Source organism: Triticum urartu, chromosome 4, assembly GCF_003073215.2.
Source record: "Triticum urartu cultivar G1812 chromosome 4, Tu2.1, whole genome shotgun sequence".
Taxonomy (NCBI): Eukaryota; Viridiplantae; Streptophyta; class Magnoliopsida; order Poales; family Poaceae; genus Triticum; species Triticum urartu.
In genome coordinates this window covers 93490583-93510626 of record NC_053025.1, presented here as the reverse complement: position 1 = coordinate 93510626, position 20044 = coordinate 93490583, and the positions used below count along the sequence as shown (strand labels likewise).

At 45.6% G+C, this 20044-nt stretch overlaps 1 protein-coding gene across 1 annotated transcript; it reads left to right on the top strand.

Annotated features, from left to right (window-relative positions):
- The first annotated feature begins 213 nt into the window (after positions 1-213).
- Positions 214-12627, top strand: LOC125550853 (DNA topoisomerase 2-binding protein 1-A). The gene is made up of 17 exons (XM_048713966.1): positions 214-562; positions 662-704; positions 1292-1413; positions 1508-1615; positions 6951-7095; positions 7872-7963; positions 8716-8809; positions 8930-9374; positions 9465-9604; positions 9715-10046; positions 10386-10556; positions 10685-10975; positions 11095-11275; positions 11341-11525; positions 11625-11734; positions 11827-11938; positions 12033-12627. The coding sequence occupies exons 1-17, from the start codon at positions 329-331 to the stop codon at positions 12162-12164; spliced, it is 2937 nt and encodes a 978-aa protein (XP_048569923.1). The 5' UTR covers positions 214-328; the 3' UTR covers positions 12165-12627.
- The last annotated feature ends 7417 nt before the right edge of the window (positions 12628-20044 follow it).

Here is a 20044-nt window from a genome sequence, read left to right as displayed (position 1 = left end):
GGCCGTAATCGATGTCTGAGGCGTGGGGTGGTGATTCGGAAATCGACCATCCCACCGATTTTTTCACTATTGTGTCATAAACAATATTATTTCAAACTCATAGGGCTGAACGATTGGATATGCTTTTACCCCTTCTCCGGTGGGTTTAACGGAATGCCCAGGCCCGGCCCCGGGAAATTCATTTTCGAAACACATTAAACGGTGGCGGTGGCACGGCCTCACCATCCGCGACACCTCACCCCAAATAAAATCCCCCGCGCCTCTTCCCGCCCCTGCTCCCCGCTCCCCCGCCTCCGCCTCCGCCACCACCACACTATACGCTGCCCCGATGACGCCGTCGCACGCCCCCGCCCCCGCCGCGCCGGCCACCTCCTTCGGCGGCGGGCGGAGGACCGCCACGTTTGCGGGCGCCAGCGTGTTCCTCTCGCGGAAGCTGGTGGCCCCCGAGGTGTTCGACGCCGTGCACGACGCGCTCCGCCTCAACGGCGCCGATGTCCTCCTCTGCGCCGACCCCACCCGCACGGGGCCCCTCGACTACCACGTCATCTCCTCCTCCTCCCACGTACGCCCCCCCTCCCCCGTCCCCGCGCTGCTCGGCGCGACCTCCGCCATCACCGAATCCCTAATTGACCCCTTCCGTTTCCGTCCCTGTCTTCTGCAGGAGAGGTTCGCGGATCTGAAGGACAAAGGCTGCAATCTGCTAGGTAATTCGGTTCGGCGGTGCTAGTGTTAATTTCCTTGTGTAGTTGTAAGCTGTGACTGTGAAATCTATCCAGTGGATAACACCGAAATTAGCTCACGTGCCCGTGAAATTTAACACTAGCTGGCTTGGACGCCTTGCGATTGGGGAGCATGTGTCTAGGATTGTAGAGTTTGTGCATCCTTAATCCATAATAAGCAGACAGTTTACAATGTTTTTACGCTAAGCTAGAACCTGCGGAAGGTGGATTAATCAGTCACTAGTCTGGTTGGTACCTCGATGTTTCAATGTTGCAGTTGTTAGTGTGGTACTTTGCCGTCAGTTACCGAGGACCATGACCCAGAAAAATCTCGAAGCAACCTCTAAAAATTTCTTGTTAAAATTGAAGATAGTTTATTTACTCTATAAGGCTTCGTGTTAATACAGAGCCACAATGTGATGTGTTCCCTAGTAACCTACTAGGGAATATTGGACGGAGGGAGTAGTACACAATGTTGTTTGGTTGGTACCGCGGTCAACCAGGTCGGAGTATTTCCAAAACCATTTTGGGCATTGGTGTTCATTGTAAGACCAGGTTCATTTTTTTTACAGGACCACAATGCATCCTTTCCTGTGCTAAGGAGCATCGTTCCCTACCTAAACAAGGCTATACTTGTTGTCTTGCAATGGATGGGGTTACTATACTCTGTTCAGGCTTCGAGAAAGATCAGAGGGTATGTGTATCACGTATCAGAACTTGTCTTCCTGTTGCAGCTTCATTAGCTAACACATGATGCATGTATCTCAAGTTTGTTTTTGTTCTTCCAGGCCAGGATTGAACAATTAGTGACAGCTATGGGAGGTCTTTTGCAGACTAAAGTGTCCATGGATGTTAACTTCGTAGTTGCAAAGGATGTCTCGGCTGCAAAATATAAAGTAAGTTTCGCTGAAAGTTGTTAATATGGGATGCAAATATTTGTTAATTGCCGTTGCAGTCAGTCTGGTTGGAGAACTTAAATATGCTTACCAAACAGGTAATATGGACTACTAATTTGCTGTGTAGCCCATCTAGTTGTGAAACCTTCGAATTTCAAAACTAGTTCTTTCATAATGTTATCATAGAGATGGCTAATATATCACATACTACATATAAAATATCTCATTTTATGGCTAGGGTTTGAAGCTGCTTAGTGGTGTACTTGGTGGTAGTTTAGTTTATCGATGCTCTTGGTGCTTCCTAAACTGATACTCATTTGAGGTGTCCTTCTGCTGCAAACGTTCTGGTGCCCTACTCCCCTGTTTGGCTTTGTTACTTTCCTTGCACATTTCTCCTTTTGTGTCCTCTTAGGTCTTCCAGCCTAAGAACTACTCTGGTTTACTAGTAATCGTGCACGTGCAACGCACGTGTACGTGTCGACCAAATTAAACATAACAATAAAAATTAGCTTCATAAATTATCATGAAATGTGATAATTCACAATTCGTTTAACCAACATGTGGTGTCATTTACAAGAACAGAGTTTGTATCATGTGTGTTGTAGATAAATTACCACTCCCTCCCCCTCCGTCCGAAAATACTTGTCGAAAAAATGGATGTATCTAGACGTATTTTAGTTCTAGATACATCCATTTTTATCCATTTCTCCGACAAGTAGTATTTCCGGACGAAGGGAGTACATAATTAGATTTGGCTAGGGCTACTTTGATTCAAAGGTGTTTTACAAGATTATCGGAGGATATAGATCCATAGATCGTTTGATATTTGAAACTACCACATGTATGACATCATGGGGTCTGATCTTAGTACGATTGGTGGTTCGTTGCTGCCCTGCACTTTGAACTTTTTTCTAAGGAATTGTCTGAACTCTGTTTTGGAGAAAGTTCCTTTACTTATTCCATGGTGTCATACACTCTATGGTGCCAACTATCCAGTCAATTTCAAACGATTGAGAAAAAGCGTGATTCTCATCAGGCTACAGTTTTCAGTTCACTTGTACGTAGTATTTATAGCCTTCATCGTCCGAACTTTATGAGAAGTGGAAGTCTAGAATAAGCTGAAGGAACCCAGGGCTTTCGTCCATTGCTGCAACGACAAAACCATTAGCAAGTTTGAGGTCAGGGTCATCTGGGTCCATTGTATGTAGCAATAAGTTCATAACGCTATAAGAAATGATGGCTAAGTGGTTGGATGATGATTAAGGCTCGATGAGTTTTTTTTTCTAAAGTATTTTTAAAGGTTAAATAAGAGAAATCATTTATCCTATATCCAAGATGTAAACAATATTGCAACTCTAAAGTCTGAATCAACAACATTTAGGTGGGCTCTGATTCGCATTTGGCTAAATGTTTACCCCATAGTTCTTCTCCTTTAGGCGGGCACTAACATTGATTATGTAATTTCCTCAAGATAAAAAATATTATTCAGGAATTTAATATATCATCACTTTTTTTTTGAGCTGTTAGAGCACCCACAGGAGGAAAAGCTTTCAAAATGGTGGGCATTCACCTGTAGTTTTTTTTTCATGCAGATAGGCCTTCCAACTTTCCAAGATTCTTACTCTGGATTAATTAATTACACAACACACAGAAGTAGAGTCATGTTGCTGGTCTATTGAGCATAAAATTAAACTTTGTATAAAGCAGGGTTGTTAAGCCTATTCTCTACAAGATTACCTTCGTAGAACTATTACACACGATCGAATTTTACACAGTACATCGGTGTCTAATTTCAAGCATATTGCAGTACATTTACAGAGTTTTCTTTTAGTGAACATAATGATACCGTTGTTTGGTTTCAAGTGTGGGAGTAACAATGCATATAATCACTCACCTGAGAAGCCATCACCGACAGGCCTACCCATTCACAGCTCAAATTGTGACGGATTGATGAATTGCTTAAATTTGTCAAATTTCCCAGCTCACCTGGGAATAGGGGTGCAGAGCGGCGCCCGATCCACCCCGCTTCATAGTCAAAGTAGACCAAGTCAGTTCTAATCTTCCCATTAGATTTAGTTCAGTTTGAACTAACTTACTGCTTTTGCGGGCTTATGCGGGATGCCCGCTTGCATCCCTACCTGGGAATCCTGAAGGTTAAAGATTATTAAACCATCACAAGTCAAATAGCAGATAAATGGGAAATAAGAAAGTATAGCAACTGAAGTGTTCTTTACCTCTCCACAGTTGCTATGTAGAAGTACATCAGCAGTGATTGCAGCTTCTGGTATATCAAGAAAAATATGACGATCATCAGGTCACAATACATCTAAGGTCATAGAGTTCGAAGAACCTAACTGGGACTTGAGAGAATTCAGTACACTATTATTAGGAGCCAGCAATTCCGTTTCAAAACATAATTGCTATAGATATATGATGCTGAAAATTCCGTTCTTAAAATATCCTTCACATTTAAACTCGACATATCTAGAAAATGAAAGTAGCAGCTAGCAGCCATGCTGCAACTCCATATTTTAGACGCTTTCAATGAATACACAAGACATGCAAGGACCGCTCACAGTTTCGGCGGCAATGTGAGCAAAGCAAGTCAGCAAGCACATAATGATTTCCAGGCTGAGAAGAGTGTAGATAGACCTGCATAACAAGTAGTTACGACCCTTCACCACTTATCCGCTTCTGAAACAAACCATATACTAAAAGCTGGAATATAGATCATGAAAATGTTGCGATAATTCTGATTTTTGCAGTTGACAGAACACTATTAGTAGAAAGTAAGTAGTATTGTTCTGGGAATTTAGTGAAACGGAAGCGTGATTAGCATATCAAAATACTGTATTAATCGGCTCATTGTATCTGGAAGAATAGGACGGCGACAATGTCTCACGGGGTCATCCATGATCGCAGTGGATGTAAGTTGCTTGGTGGTCGGTGATGAACTGGGGCGAGATGGATGCACCCGATGGACGTTTTGAGCACAGTACTTGACACAATAGCCTTGATCTTTGCGACCCCTCTCCAAAGCTGCCTTTCTATCCTGAAATCTCCCGAAAAAATCAAAATCAAAATCTGAGACAGATGGTAGCCGGTGAGGGGAACTGACCATGTGCTGCTGAAGTAAGCCTCTGCTTTTCATGTTCCGAGAGGTCAAATTTCAGGCTGGTTCTAGTGATACTTATCAGCCTAAAACTATTTGGTCACATATGGACATGAAGTCAAACTGATTGTCCGGGAGCTAAATAGTTCAAACCTTTTCACTGCTATATAGTTCAATAGCTAAAGGGTATGTATCTCTTATACTGTTGTAAAAGTAGTTCTGTGATGACCTTGTGTTCCTGTTTCTTTCTGAACTATTTGTGCATGGTCAAAGTCGCCAGAGCCAAAGGGGAAAACGAAAAGGGATGAAAATGCAGTCACTTTGAGTGGTACTGACAACAGTCTGGCACATCAAATTCACTGCTTTTTTGGCAAACTAATTCACTACATTGACATAACCACAAAGTACAGAATTTGCAAATATAGATGTTCTACAATTCCGTCACAAAAAACTGCTGAAGGAATCTGTATACGATGTTCCTCATACCTTGGAGGGGAGTACGCCTGGTCGTGGGCGTCGTCAGACTTGGAGCCATAGGAGAGGAGGTCGGAGCAGCGCTCCCTGCCTTGGTTGTGGTGGTCGTGGAGCACGTCCAGATCCTTGCCTTCCTGCAGCTGCCGACGCGCAGATCCCACCATGGGCGAAAGAGACCATCAGCGCCCCGTGCTTGCCGGAGGAGCCCGTCCTCGACCTCCCGGAGCGAGGGGATAGGCGTGCGGGTGCGTGTAGGGGAGGGGTGGCGTAAAAAGACACGAGCTTCCTCCAGCCGCCGTCGCGCTCGTCCTACCGAGGCGCTGACTGCTCTCTCCTGGGTCACCCGCTTCCTCTCGATCTCGATCTACCAAACCCCACGTCGTAGTGGCAGCGGTGAAGTTCGGCAATAGGGGTGGGGAGGGAGGCGATGAGGCCTGGTGAGGACGGGGAGGGAGTCGTGGGGGCGGCTAGCAGGAACAACGTCCGTTCGGGCGCAGGCGTGCAGGTAGCAGTTTTTTTCAGGGGGGGTAGGGTAAACGTGGAGTGGCTAAACACCTGTTCTAGACCAAACGTGTTTTAGTGACTAATCTGAACCATAGGGGTGTGATTAGATGGATAGGATTAAGTTTTGGGTCTCCGCACTTTGTGCTTTTATAGGGGTAGTAGATTAAGAGGAACCTGAGGCAAACTGTATATTATTTTTTGTGCAAGTAATCCCAGTTTTCATAATAAAATTGAAAACTATAAACTGGCGAACCCAAAGTTCATCTTCTAGGTAGCCCACATCAGAGAATGCTGAAAATACAGAGGTATCAACCCAATGCAGGGGGTACAATTTAGTTTGATCCACACATGAGTCGCAGTGCATCTTGCAAATTGCAACAGAAGCATGTGAGAATTACAATAGGAAATTAGCAAGAGTGTATGAGACATAACATGAAAATAGTCAGAATCTCAAGTCAACCATCTTTCCATGTAGTCGTCTTCAGTCTTTTCTGCTACACCCCTCAGCTTTGTACATTTCCTTTATGGATCTAAAATTCTCTGTTCACACATGTTCTTTCATCTCCTCCGTTTGAGTCTCTAAGGATTCCTTTGATGATTTCTTTTGTATGTATTTGTAGCATGTGTGATCACTAGTTTGGAGCTGCTTTTGCAGCCGAATGTATTTAGTTCAAAAAATTTCAACGTTTTATGGGACATTTATTTGATTGCTAGAAAAAAGAGGTTATTAAGATTACCAAAATTATAAACTGAAATCACAGATTATATGCTGCTACCATGCCAAACTAAGCCGTAAATCTGATGGAGCCCATTTTATTTGATCTCCAGCTCGCCACAAGCCTACAACCTAAACAAAATATGTTTCTAGGCTGTTGGCATTTTATCATCTGTGTTGCAAATCGTAGATGAAAATACTATTTGTTTTAACTGCTTATTTTGTGGTCGTCATTCTCAATGCTTAGCAGAGCTGTTTCGTTCAACTCGTTAGGGCTGTTCGTAATATTTAGCTGTTTGCTCTTTTCATGCCAGGTTTGTATAGCTTCCCTATTATAAGTTCACCTATAGGGTTTCTTTATGTTTGGAGGCACTTTTGCTGTAAAGCTGGCAACATTAGTTACTGGTTTCTGTTACCTTCTTTAACCTTAGTCTGGAAGCAAGAATTGTTTTGTGGTGTCATGTCGTTCGAGGGTCGATACTGTTGGGCTGACTAACGGGGACGTGCTTCAATGTTTTTGTGTACTGCAGTGGGCCGTGAATAGCCTGAAGAAGCCTATTGTCAATATGAACTGGTTGGAGCAATGCTGGATCGAACATCGTGTTGTGCCTCATGAACCTTACAGGATTCTTCCTTTTACTGGGTTGAATATATGCATCACAAAACTAGATGCAGGTTGGTGCCTAACAAACCTTGAATGATTCATTGTTAATTCTTTTACTTAGTTGAACCATTGAATAGATATGTCACCAAACTAGATGCAGGTATTTAGACCCGGCGATGGAAGGCTGGAAGCAACTTTGACCTTCTTTCAACCAATATATACTTTTATTTTGCATCTCTATTAAAAAAATTGTAGTTGTTAACTGTGGGAACAATTTTACCAAATGAAATATGATAACGAATATTGATTTGGCCAAGCTGCTTAGACCGGCAGCAGATGTTACCAATAGTTGCAGAAAATTGGTCGATGGTGGCAGTACTTGAGATCCCTGACCATGAAAATTGGGTGGATTTTCTGAATTAGCCCAATCTTGTCCTAGCTGCTCTGTGTTTTCTTTCACTCTTTATGCACTTTCTGAAATCACTTATCAGCCGTGAATTGGCAATTTTTCAATTTTGACTTGGAACTGAACCAAACCAGACAGTTTACAGGTGGTTCTTGTGCAATTTTTGGCAGATATATGACTGCGTTAGGTGCTTGAAATTTTGCCGCAGCAATTACACTGAAAACCAACCAGAATCTGCTAACTAGCTAGTATGAACTGGTCCTGGTTTTGGTAAATGAACTGCTCGACAGTCAGCATAGCAATGTGAAAAAAAAATCTGTGGCATTTAAGAAGAAGTTACCACTAGTATCTCTTCGCCACTACATCTGGCAATATATGCTTTATCCTGTTGGATGTTTGTTTACTTCATTTGTCTTACCCCATTTTCTTTTGTTTAATCAGATAAACGGAAGGAGTTGATGGAAATAATAGAGCAGAATGGTGGCCAGTATTCAGCAAATCTTACAAAAAAGTGCACTCATTTAGTTGCAAATATATCCTTTTGGTGTTTTCTGCTTTTGCTCACAGTTTAAGATTTCATCTGATCAAATTGACAAATTATTTTCACTGGCTTCTTTCCTTTTTGAATTTTAGTGGAATAGGTCTTGAGATACCTCCTTGTTAATTGACCAGTGGTGTGATCCTCCACCCGTATTTGTTTCACACACCGCTATAAAACAGCGAATAGAGCAGAAAGGGGATGTTACTCCAATTAATTTCAATGCTGCTCATGTCTCACTTTAAGCAGTTAAGCTCTGCATTAAAAGATTTGGTGCTTTGGTCTGCCACATGTAAGCATGTAAAGATGTCCCAATGACGATTTACGAGTGAGGCACCTGTGAGAGTTGTCGACACATCGGCAGAAATGTGACTAAATTTCAGAATTAGCGGTATGTCTGGGCACTCGACAGCAAAATCATACACCAATTTAGTTTGTAGGAGGTATATGCACACATACTCTCATACAGGAATGCAAGCGTACTCAGATAACAGGCTAGAAAGGTCAGTTCTGAATTCCTTAAGGCACGTTGTATTTATTCCAACGATGAAACACTGATATGAAACATCAGGCTATCAGAGTTAATTTTTTGCTTTATAGTTGGTTGAGCATGTTGTCTCACATTCGATAAATGTTCTCCAATTCCCGTACAACTTTCTCAAAAATAGCGCACTGGTTTGCTACATGTATCTCTCTTATTTATCAAGAAATCGAATCTTGAGGGAACTTTTCTTAACATGTTATTACGAACCTGGCGGTGACAAGTATCTTGTAGCTAAAAAATGGGGTAATATTCACATTGTGGATCGGAGATGGGTTGACCAATCTGTTGCTCGAAGAGGTAATAATCAAGATGCATGGGCGTTTCGTTGACTTTGATGCTGATATTGTCTTGTTTCTCCAATAGAAATGAGCTAGTAAGGTTAAAAACTAACCTCATGTTTTTTTGTTGGGAACACAGCTTATCTAGATGAAAGTGCCTATGTCATTGGCCAGAATTCTTTTAATTATAATGGCATAAAGGGTTCCCTTAAAGAGCAACGGAACCCAGAGATGAGTGGTGCAAGTTTTCAATCTGTTCCAGCAGTATCAGTTGATGATTCAGTATCAATGTCACAGTATGTGCCAGTTTCTTCTGGTTATGCTTCAATGATCTGTACCACTGATATTGTCGGTGCACCTTGTGTACAAGAGACAAACGAGATGCCGGTTGAGAGTCATGTAGCTGAGGATTCAGAGGCTGAAGATGACGATCTGTACTTATCAAATTGCAGAATTTCTCTTGTGGGTTTTGAGGAGAAAGAATTGTCAAGGTTAGTCATGATGATACGTAATGGTGGTGGATCCCGGCATGTTATGTTGAGTGAGAGGCTTACTCATATTATTCTAGGTGCACCTTCAGAGGAGTAAGTTCATGTCACCGTTTCTTCTGCATATACTAAGTTCTGTATTAACTGGTTGCAATTACAGTTAATGATGCTTATTTGCCTTAGCAGAGAAAAAAAAGAGGTAAGACGCCTTGCTGCTTGGGGTGTGATAAATGTGGTAAAGGCAAAATGGTTAGAAGACTGCAATAAAATAAAAACGGAAGTCAAAGTATCCACAGCTCATTTGGCCAGCGAGTTACTCTCGAAAGGTACGGAAGCATCAGATTTAGTTGTATTTCAGATTGTTGAATGGGTCACCAAAAAACATGTTGTCCTGGCTGACTTTGTTTTATATTCATTTTCTATCTTCTGAACTCAGAATTTCCGTTTGTGGGTATGGAAAAATCTGCTGCTACACGTGAAACAAAGGCAGCCAAAAGTTCACATGGAATATTCCATGTTCCAACTGTCAGTGATTCACATGATAAGCAGCTCGCAAAAGATCCGTCATCTGAAAGAAAACCAGCCAAGGGCAAACATGAAAACATGAATAATGCCCGAGCAGCAACTAGGTCTGCAAAATCAAGCCAACAAAATGGATTGACCAGTACTGGCAAAGCAACTTCTGCAGCAAATTCACAGCGTAGCACTTCCTCAAATATTTTCGAAGGGAGAACATTTTGTTTCTCAAATTCATTTTCTCATGACCGGGTATGCTATGGTGTAATTATTTTAATCTGTTTTACCAGTATCACTTCTTGATTAGCGCTGTCAATTTTTCCACTTGGGTTCAACCTTTACTAGATCATACTATTACTGGGACAAGCAGACCAACAGTAAATTATGCTGTTATCACTTTATAATATTAGAGGCTCATCCATCAACTTGTGAAGACATTGCTTTTCAGTGAAGTTGCTAGGTGTAGTACACCAGAGTTAAAAAATGCCTAATCATATTCATGGATGCAGTGCCTTTGTTTTTCACCATTTGCCTTGTTTGCCACTTTATTTGCTTTCCTGTTGATGAAGTGCCTATGTCCATCTTAATCAGAGACCGGAGGTTATCGATTGGGTCAGAAAAGGGGGAGGCACTATGGTCGTGGATGATGCACAAGCAACTGGTGTGGATTTCATAATTGAGTGCCATGGACAGAACAGCATGCAATGTGACTATTCTCATTCGACCGTTGTTTCAACTCAATGGATAGCCTCATGTATTGAGGTGCATGTTTATGTTCTCATGGTTGCTTCTTTATTCTGTATTCAAGAAGCAGATGGTCCATCATACCCTGCACTTCTACTTGCAAATTTCTATAAGCTTCCAGTTCTTACATACAAATTCTTGTACAGGTGGGCCACTTGCAAGATGTTGGAAGTCATCCTATCTTCTCTCCTTTGCGGTGTCGCATCCCATTGCCAGGGTTTGAAGACTTCCGTTTCTGTGTTTCACAGTATGATGAGAAAGATAGAGTTCTGCTTAAGAACCTCTGTCTTACTCTAGGAGCTAAATTCACAGAGAAAGCATCAAAAAGAGTGAGCCATCTTATCTGTAAATTTGCGAGCGGTCCAAAGTACGAGGCATACCATAATAAGAGAATTCCAACAATTACCATAGAGTGGCTCTTCGAATGTGTGAGACAGGTATCCTTTTTTCATGCATAGTTTTGAGCATAACCAAATTTTGCCTGCCAATTATTTTCTTATTTATGATAGATAGGTTGCATGGGATTGATTAACAGCACAACAAATTGTCATCGCAGGACACCATTATGCCTTACGACCAGTTTCAGCCGAAACCACCTACTTCTCAGGACAAGGATGCCGGTATGTGCATTGTTAGTCAATTTCCGACACAAGCCGCCAATACGACCTCTAAATTTGATTGCCCTGAGCCACTTAGTGAACCTCAAGTACCAAGAAGCAGTTCAAAACACAGCTCAGGTAATTGTCATTGCACAATTTGTGAATATTTTCTTGTCACGAGACTCACCATGATAGCTTGGCAGGCTCCTCTATTAGTGAGGAGAAAATTGCTTCTTCTGTTAGCAAAAGAAGACGATCCGAAACAGCCAAGGCTAATGATACATCTACAAATATTGGACGAACGGAGAAACATTCGGACAGCAGCTCTGCTCTGGGTGTTGCAGACTCCATAAAGGACTTTGAGGACCTACTGGTTCAGTCATCCAGGGTATGTGGTTCATGTACTTTACTATTTGCACAGCATGCCATGTTTATAGGAATTTGAATATAAGTGGCAACTTCACACCTTTTTTAACGGCCAATGCAGGATCCTGCACTTGATGCTTCTGTTGTAGGTCAAGACGAGGAACCTCAACCTGTGCCAGATAATGCTTTCACTTCCCTATACAATGACATGAAAACCCGCTCAAATAACTGGTAATTGTTATGAGTATACATCGGAAACGTATTCTGTCTTATCACTCGCCTGCACATTCAAATAATTCCTTTTTACCATGTGTTCCCTTCAGGCCACAGAAGCAACACATGCCCCCTGGCAAGAATGTCAAGAGCCCAGACTCCACCCGGGCCCCTGTCCCAACTCCCTATCTACCTTTCAGCGAAACGCAGACAGATTCTCAGGTGCGCATTGTACCGTACAACCAACACTTTCCCCCTTGGCAGGTCACAACTGGCATGACCGCTCAGGTCATGTAACCTCTGGTTTGTCATGCAGATCATCGGGTACGAAGAAGATTTGACTGGCATGCAGAAGATCATTGACAGAGTTAGTTCTCAAAAAAAGACCATCGACAGTTCAGGCACCGACAGTTCAGTCATGGGGCATCAATGGGACTCCCTCAAATGAAACGGCATGTCTTGAGTTAGAGACAAAGCTGGTCATCTATCTAATTGCAGCGAGATCTGCTGCCCGATGATTCTGACACAGGAGGTCAAAAGAAACATTGAATCTCCTTTCCCTGCCTCGTTGTCCTCAAGATGGATGTAGGAGCATGAACTCTGGAGGTTGTTCCTACGCAGGAGACATCTTGTGCTGGTGGCACAACAAACAGCAGAAGATTATCATGGGATGTAGTATATGTCTGTCGCAATTTTGTAGAGAGACTCATGACTGTTGTGCTTCCTTTTCCCGAGAAGACGGTCTGAGACTCTGGCCTGTGGTGTTTGCTGTATCGGCAGTTTTCTTGATTAGTGTGGTTTTGTACTGACTTGATGCTGGATTACCGAGCATCTGAACATGCCCATACAGATGTGGCAATGTAATATATGCTGATTAGATGATTGTATAGTTGTGTCCGTCTTTTTCTTGAGATGGTTGAGTCCTCCTTTTGCTAGATATGGTTCAAGTCCTCCTTCCTGTTTGTTTTGTCCTGCTTTGTAGATATCACACGTGCTTGGTTCATGTGAGCACATTAACATATGATTTTGCAAAATTATAGGTGCGCCAGGCAGGAACAAAGTTACGGTAAAATGTTATAGGCTGAATGTATCTTTGTTGATGCCTTATTTTATTTCATCACTGGGTCATAATACAGCCATGCATATTTTAGTACTCCCTCTGATCCAAATTAATTGACGTAGCCTCTATCCAATGTCCATTGCGCTTTTCAAGCCGTGGTTGCCCATGTTGGTTAAGTTTATGGTCAAACTTAAATCTCTAAAAACATGGATGCATTACATTATGGAATGAAGGAAGTATATTACTCCGGTGATGCCAGGCTCTTCACAAAATTAACAGAATCTTGGCACGAAACCGACTCATTCACATTAGCCAGCAATAGCCAACATGCCATGCAACAAAGGGATAGAATGGATGCGAAGTGTTCACTGGCTAGAAATATCTTTGGGCCTCGCGGGAGAGTTGTGCTTGACTTGCTCGTCGTTGAGTTGGATGCATTCGCGGGCGTCCAACCTGATCGATATGGGGCCTGCCTGCCTACTCGGTAGAAACCCGGACGTCGTCGCCGGCGGCGGCAGCGCTAAGGACGGAAATGGACCGAGGAAGCATGTAACAAGAACACGGACATCGTCACTAAGCGAATGCCTGTAGCGCCCCTTCCTACGATATGAAGAGTTTTTCTTTAAAACGGAGGCAAAAGCTTTGCCTCATCTCATTAAAAAGAAGGGGAATAACAGAGTAACAAAGGTCTTATGAGGGTCATTACTCCTCCACAATGAAAATTTAGCCTACTCTCGCGGCATCAAAGAACCCAAGTGCCTAGCCCTAGCGATGATCCAGTTCTTCGCCTCTGCCTTAATGCCTTCGACCACCACAGATGGCAGCCTACAAGTTTGCTGAAAAACTCTTGTGTTTCTCTCTTTTCAGACCTCCCAAGAAACAAGGATGATAAGAGAAGACACCGCTTTCTTCCTATGACCACGAGTGAGAACCACCGAAGTCCACCACTCGCTGACCGAGGGTATACCGGTCCATGCCGCTACATCCAACTCCGGCGCGTCCACCCAAGCTCTAACCGCATTCCAAATTCGAGTGGAGTACCTACATTTGAAGAGGAGATGCGCCGCGGTCTCCGGTTCCCTCTTGCAAAGCTGGCATAAGTTGCAGTTTGGCCAACCCCTCCGCTGAAGACGATCGGCGGTCCAGACCCTATCCTTGATAACAAGCATTTGCACTTAGGTGGTGCCCAACTATCCCACATCATCTTGGGCATGGGTGAGATGATAGAGCCCTCGAACTGGGCCTTGTAAGCCGAGGCCGCTGAGTAGTGCCAGTTGGCGGTGAGGTTCCATCTGATATCATCGGCAATGTTGTCATGCAAGTGCACCTCTTGAATCTTCTCCCAGAGGCCGCAAAATTGCTCGATGTGCTCCATCGAGAGGCCTCCCAAAAGGTTGATCCACCGGATCCAATTGTTTTCAAGCAAGGCCTCCTTTACAGATTTGTTCTTGTTGGCAGAGATCTCGAAGACCATAGGTGCGAGATCTTTGGGCTTCTTTCCATTGAGCCACGGGGAATGCCAAAATCGGACCTTCCGACCATCCCCCACAGTGATGGTCGTCGCAGCGTAGAAGAGGGCTCTGTCAGCGGAGTCACAAGGGTTTCCGTACCCCACCCACGCCCAATGTGGCTCCTTCCACTCATACCAAAGCCAACGAAGCCGCAGTGCCCGAGCATACATGCGGAAGTCAAGGATACCGAGACCACCAAGACGCTTAGGCCTGCAAACCAGCCGCCAACTGACCTTGCACTGTCCTCCAGACACTTTGTCCGAGCCCGACCAAAGGAAGGCTCTCTCGATGCCCACAAAGGCGGAGATTGTTCCCTCCGGCAGCTTGAAGGCCGTGGCATGGAAGGTGGCAATGGAAGAGAGCACCGACTTGACTAACTCAGACCTGCCCACCGTGGTGATGAGGCGACCCTGCCATGGCACTAGCTTACCAGCTGCCTTATCCACGAGGTGCTGCAGGCCGATCTTCCTTAATCGATGGATCAAGAGGGGTAGGCCGAGATAGCGCATGGGGAAGTTGGAGCGAGCTGCAGGGAAGCACTGTAGGACATCGTCAAGGTCGATTTCGGAGCATCGAATTGGAGCCACCATGGTTTTTCCTAGATTCGTCACGAGGCCGGTTACGTCCCCGAAGCCTTCAAGGAGGGTAGTAAGCTGCTGGATATCTTCCTTGAAAGGGGCAACAAAGATTGCAGCATCGTCATCATATAAGGAGGTGCGCATGCAAATAGCTCTCCCCCCGACCTGGTGTAGCTTGCCCTGCCTCGTGGCGGTGTCAAGGATGCTCTGAATAGGGTCGATTGCCAGGACGAAAAGCAACGGCGAGAGCGAGCCACCCTGGCGGAGACCCTTCTCATGCCAGATAGGCTCACCCGGAACACCATTAAGCTGGACTCTGGAGGATGACGTGTGAAGAAGAGCGGCCAACATATCTCTGAAACGTGTCGGGAAGCTGCGGCGGCGCAAAAGCTCCAACAAGTAGTCCCACCGCACAGAGTTGAAGGCTTTTCTGATGTCCAACTTAAACAGGAGCGTAGGCTTCTTGAGACGGTGCATCCTTCTCGCCATGTTGCGCACATACATAAAATTATCATGGATGCTTCTAGATTTGATGAAAGCAGTCTGGGAGCAGGAGATGAGCGTATGCATGAAAGGGGCAAGTCGGGAAGCCATCATCTTTGCCATAATCTTTGCCACAGCATGAATGAGGCTAATTGGCCTAAAATCTGAGTTGCATTCCGCCCCATCCTTTTTTGGGATGAGCACAATGTTTGCCGTGTTGACCCACTGGAAGTGCTCTGTTCGAAGGTTTGAGAAACCATTTACTACAGCCATGAGGTCTGCCTTGATTGTTTCCCAACAGGTCTTGAAAAAGGCGCCCGTGAAGCCGTCTGGGCCAGGGGCTTTATCCTTGGGCATGTCCCCAATTGCGTCCAGCACCTCCTCTTCGAAAGGCTCAGCCAAGCTAGTCAATTCGCATTGGGCAAACTCAAACCTATCCCAGTTGAAGTCCTTCTCAGGTCGAGCATCCTTGCGAAGCATGGTCGAGAAGTGGTCATGCGTCACCGCTGCTTTGTCTTCATGAGTCGTTACCCAGCCCGTCCCTTTTCGCAGGCGTTTGATGAAGTTCTTTCTTCTTCTGGCATTAACCTTTAGATGAAAAAACTTGGTGTTCGCATCGCCCTCCTTCAAATTGGTAATCCGTGAAGCCTGCCGCTTTCTAGCTCTCTCTAGCACAGCAAGGCCAGTCACTCTTCTTTCAGTCTCAATCTCAACTCCTTCTCCTCCGGAGAAAGTGGCCGAAAGTCCATGGCCATGTCCAACCTGAGAATGATCTCCTGGGCCATGGTGAGCTGCAGCTTTGCATCTGAGAAGAAACCGTTGCTCCAATGCCGGAGGGCTACCCCGGTGCGCCGAAGTTTCTCAGCAAAGATCCGGCATGGCTCCGAGTGCGCGGTAGGCTAGGCCCAAGTCTTAGCGACCACCTGCCTGAACCCCGGAAGCTTGACCCAGAAGTTCTCGAACTTGAATTTGCGGGGGCGCTTAGGGCCACAATCGCTGGACAGGAACAATGGGCAGTGGTCAGAGAGTGAGGTCGTCATGGCAGAAAGCACATGAGAACCAAAATGGAGGTCCCACTCAGGGTTGCAGAAAAAACTATCTAACTTACAGTGGGTGGGGTCAATGCGCTCGTTGCTCCATGTGAACTTGCGGTTCTGAAGATGGATCTCTTTTAGCTCACAAGCGTCCAAGGTGCTGCGAAAATGGTTTATGCGCGAGATGTTAGCGTTCCGCTTGTTCTTATCCTTCGCTCTATAAATCTGGTTGAAATCCCCGTTCACCAGCCACAGGTGCCCCGCTGCCGGCTTCTGCGCCACAATTTCCGCGAAGAAATCATCCTTACGGCTGCTATTCGTTGGCCCATAGACAGTTGTCAGCTTGAAGGAGACCTCAGTGTGGACCAGCCTGATCGTCGCGGATAGATGGAACTCTCCAACGGTGATGTCCGAAGCTTCGATGCTATCTCCGTTCCAAAGAAAAATGATGCCGCCCCTCGTGCCCACAGCAGGCAGAGTTGCGAAGTTCTTGAGTCTGAATCCCCCAAGGAAGACAGCAGTAGCGTCATCGAGGTTTGCTAATTTAGATTCCTGGATGCACAGGAGATTACAGGGAGAGGCGTTGATGGTCTCATGCACAGTTGCTCTACGATCTGGGCAGTTCAGTCCCCTGACGTTCTAGCTAATAACATGCAGGTTGTGCTCTAACATGGCCAAGCAGCTGACATCAGAGAGCAGTCTCCCGTCCACAGCAGCCCGGCGTGGCTCCAGCAGTACCAGGATAGGAGAAAGGGTGCCATGTAGAGCAGACACCAGGAGCATAAACTCAAATAACAAGCGTTGATCATCATGGAGTAGCACAGACAACAACAATAAACAAAGCAACTCATGGGCAACCAACATGGCGCACCAACACCCACACATATGCAGATAGTCTGGTCTAACATGGAATCTAAATTGAACTCTGAGAAGACACTGCTGTTAACGCTTCAGACAGCAGCCGTGCGGTCCACCTGCTCGGTCCCTCGTGGTCCAAGCCATCAGCACCGCCGTGCTCGATCAACGCTTCTTCAACGGCCGTCGCAAGGTCGCAGCCCAACCGGAAAAGGGCGCGGAGCGCGCCAATGGCAATAGGGGGGGAGTTGGCCCCTGAAGAGTTCAGCAAACTTGGTGATTGCTTCCTCCGTGACTTGGGTTCCATCGCTCACAATTCCAACCCTGCGGCAGAGGATCAGCTCCGCCATTTTTGCCACGGGTGTGGCCCTGCTCTTGGCGTGTAGACGAGCACTTCGACGGTTGAGGGAGAAGCCTGGAGCCAGGGTCTTCCTCCTGGCCTTGAGCGCCACTTGCCTGGGTGCAACCGGTGTTGGCAGCAGTGGGGCCCTTCTCCTGATGAAGATCGGCGTTGGGCTTGCAGCATCTGGACTCGGCGTCGGGGCCGTCACCAGGATCGGAATGAAGAGTTGTTGCCCAAGATATCGAGCCGCTATCATACGGAGCCGCTGCTGTCGCCTCCTCGTCGGTCAAGCCAAGATTAATGTGTGAGAAGGCCTACCAAAAATAAAACAGGATTGTTAAATCTCAGTCGACTAAGATTTAACGAAGCCTTAATCAATGCTATACCATGAGATTTTACATGGAGATTTGTACAATTTTTTATTATATGTTTTGTCACTTGAAGTCTTAATCGACTGACATTTAGCAATCCCGCAATTCAACCAATTACCTAAATAACAATGGATTCTCAAAATAATAATAATAATAAAATAACAATGGCCTAATGGGTCTACGTACGCCGCTGCAACGACCCGGCCGGTAGCCAAGAGCGTACGCATGGATGTGGATCAATGGTATATGTGTGTAGGTGTACGCATTCTTATAGGACTACTAAAGCAATTTTGGTGCATCTTGTGCTGGGTTTATGGTTGGAGGCTGACAGTTTTGGTTTTCTCCTTCAACATCGTAGTCGTGTGGGGGTATCAATTCTGGAGTTCGATGGCGTGTCCGAGGACAGGTTGCCCCGGTCCGATTCTTTCAATGGCAATGATTTTGTTTTAGGCAAACTACTTTGAAGATCCGTAAAGCTGCTGATCAGCGATGGAGCCGCGTCGAGCTCGGATGAAGAGGTGATCTGTCTCTTTTTCCTTAGTGGAGAGGGCCAGGCGCTGGTTTTTTTGCATAGGATTATTCTATCTTTTCAGTCCTGTAATATAGATGTTTACGTGGCTTGTAATTAAATCATTATGTTATTAATGAGACACCGTATTACTAGAAAAAAATACTAGTAGTACTAGAAAAGACAAACGGTGTCATGTCTTTTTTTGCATGGTAATACGTGTCTCATTCATATCATAAAGAACAAAGTATAAATCACGTAAAGACCGACATGACAAAACTGAAAAGATAGTAGAACATCTCTGAGCTTGACATCAACGCTCGTCAACTGCTTCCGGCACCACCACAGCAACCACCGAAGAAAAGAATGACGAATCACCACCTCACCCGAGCTCGACGCGGCTCCATCGCTGATATGCAGCTTTGCGGACCTCCAAAGTGGCTCACCAAAAGTAAAGCCCTTGCCGTTGAACGAATCAGACCGGGGCAACACCCCGGACACGCCATCGAACTCCAGATCTGGCACTCCACCACGACTAAGACGCCGAAGGAGGAAACCATACCTGCCATCCACAAACCACGAACCCAGTAGATATTCCGTCTTTCAGATGTCGTCGATGCAGACCACAATCTGCATCCGCTCCTGGACTACCTCCCAAGCTCCGCGTCGACGCTGGAGCAAACGTCGTCGCAACAGCGGAGCCCGAGGACACAGGTCCACCACGAGGATGCCGCCGCCGCCACACCATCCTTGCTTGAACAGACTGGTTTCCAAATCCATCCCCAACCATATGACCGATGGCCTCGTCAGGGAAGAATCCGAAGATTCATTATTCAGCGCCGCCATCGTCATCACCGAAGCAAAGACGATGAACAACCTAAAAACCTAAACTATAAAGAGGAAAAATCGATCCACACTCATGGATCCGGCGGCCCCCCTCACCACCGACGACCGAGATCGTCGGCGGAGAGGGAGCCGCTGGAGAACGGCGTTGGGAGATTGGCCCTGGCGGCGGCTAGGGTTGCAGCCGCCAGGGACGAGAGGAAACTTGGTTCTGTTCGGGATCGGGGATGTGAGACGTGTAGATTCCGTCCCTATCTTTGACAAACGGTGTCATGTCTGACGTCCATATTTCTGCATGCAGCCCTTAAAATTCTTCCTATATACGTACAACAAAATACACTCACATGGTTAAAAGCAATTCGGCTCGCGGCGATATCTGGAAGATTTGATGAAGAGTCAATAATGGTAACTCCGTATGTAGAGCGAGGAAGGAAGGCTTTGAAACCGTCGCTGCTGGCCGGCGGCGGGATGGGATCGAGCGACGGACTGACTTGACAAATCCGTTGGGCTCCACGCTTCCAAGCCGATCCACGTCCCACATACGTCGCCGTCAAACATGTACACCACCACGACGACAATCAAACATGGCAACCACAAACCACGACTTGCACGGTCAAACGGCCTGATTCCTCAACCCTGCCATGAATGCACGCACGCACGCACGCACGTGGCTTCTCACTTCTCGGGTGTATATAAGCAAGGGAAATCGCGCTAAGGTTTACTCACACAGCCACAAGATCGA

Coding starts and splice junctions, on each gene's coding strand:
- LOC125550853 (XM_048713966.1), top strand. CDS start 329: ATGACGCCGTCGCACGCCCCCGCCCCCGCCGCGCCGGCCACCTCCTTC. Junction 705..1,291: donor CAAAGGCTGCAATCTGCTAG/GTAATTCGGTTC, acceptor TTTTTTTTACAG/GACCACAATGCATCCTTTCC. Junction 11,276..11,340: donor CAGTTCAAAACACAGCTCAG/GTAATTGTCATT, acceptor ATAGCTTGGCAG/GCTCCTCTATTAGTGAGGAG.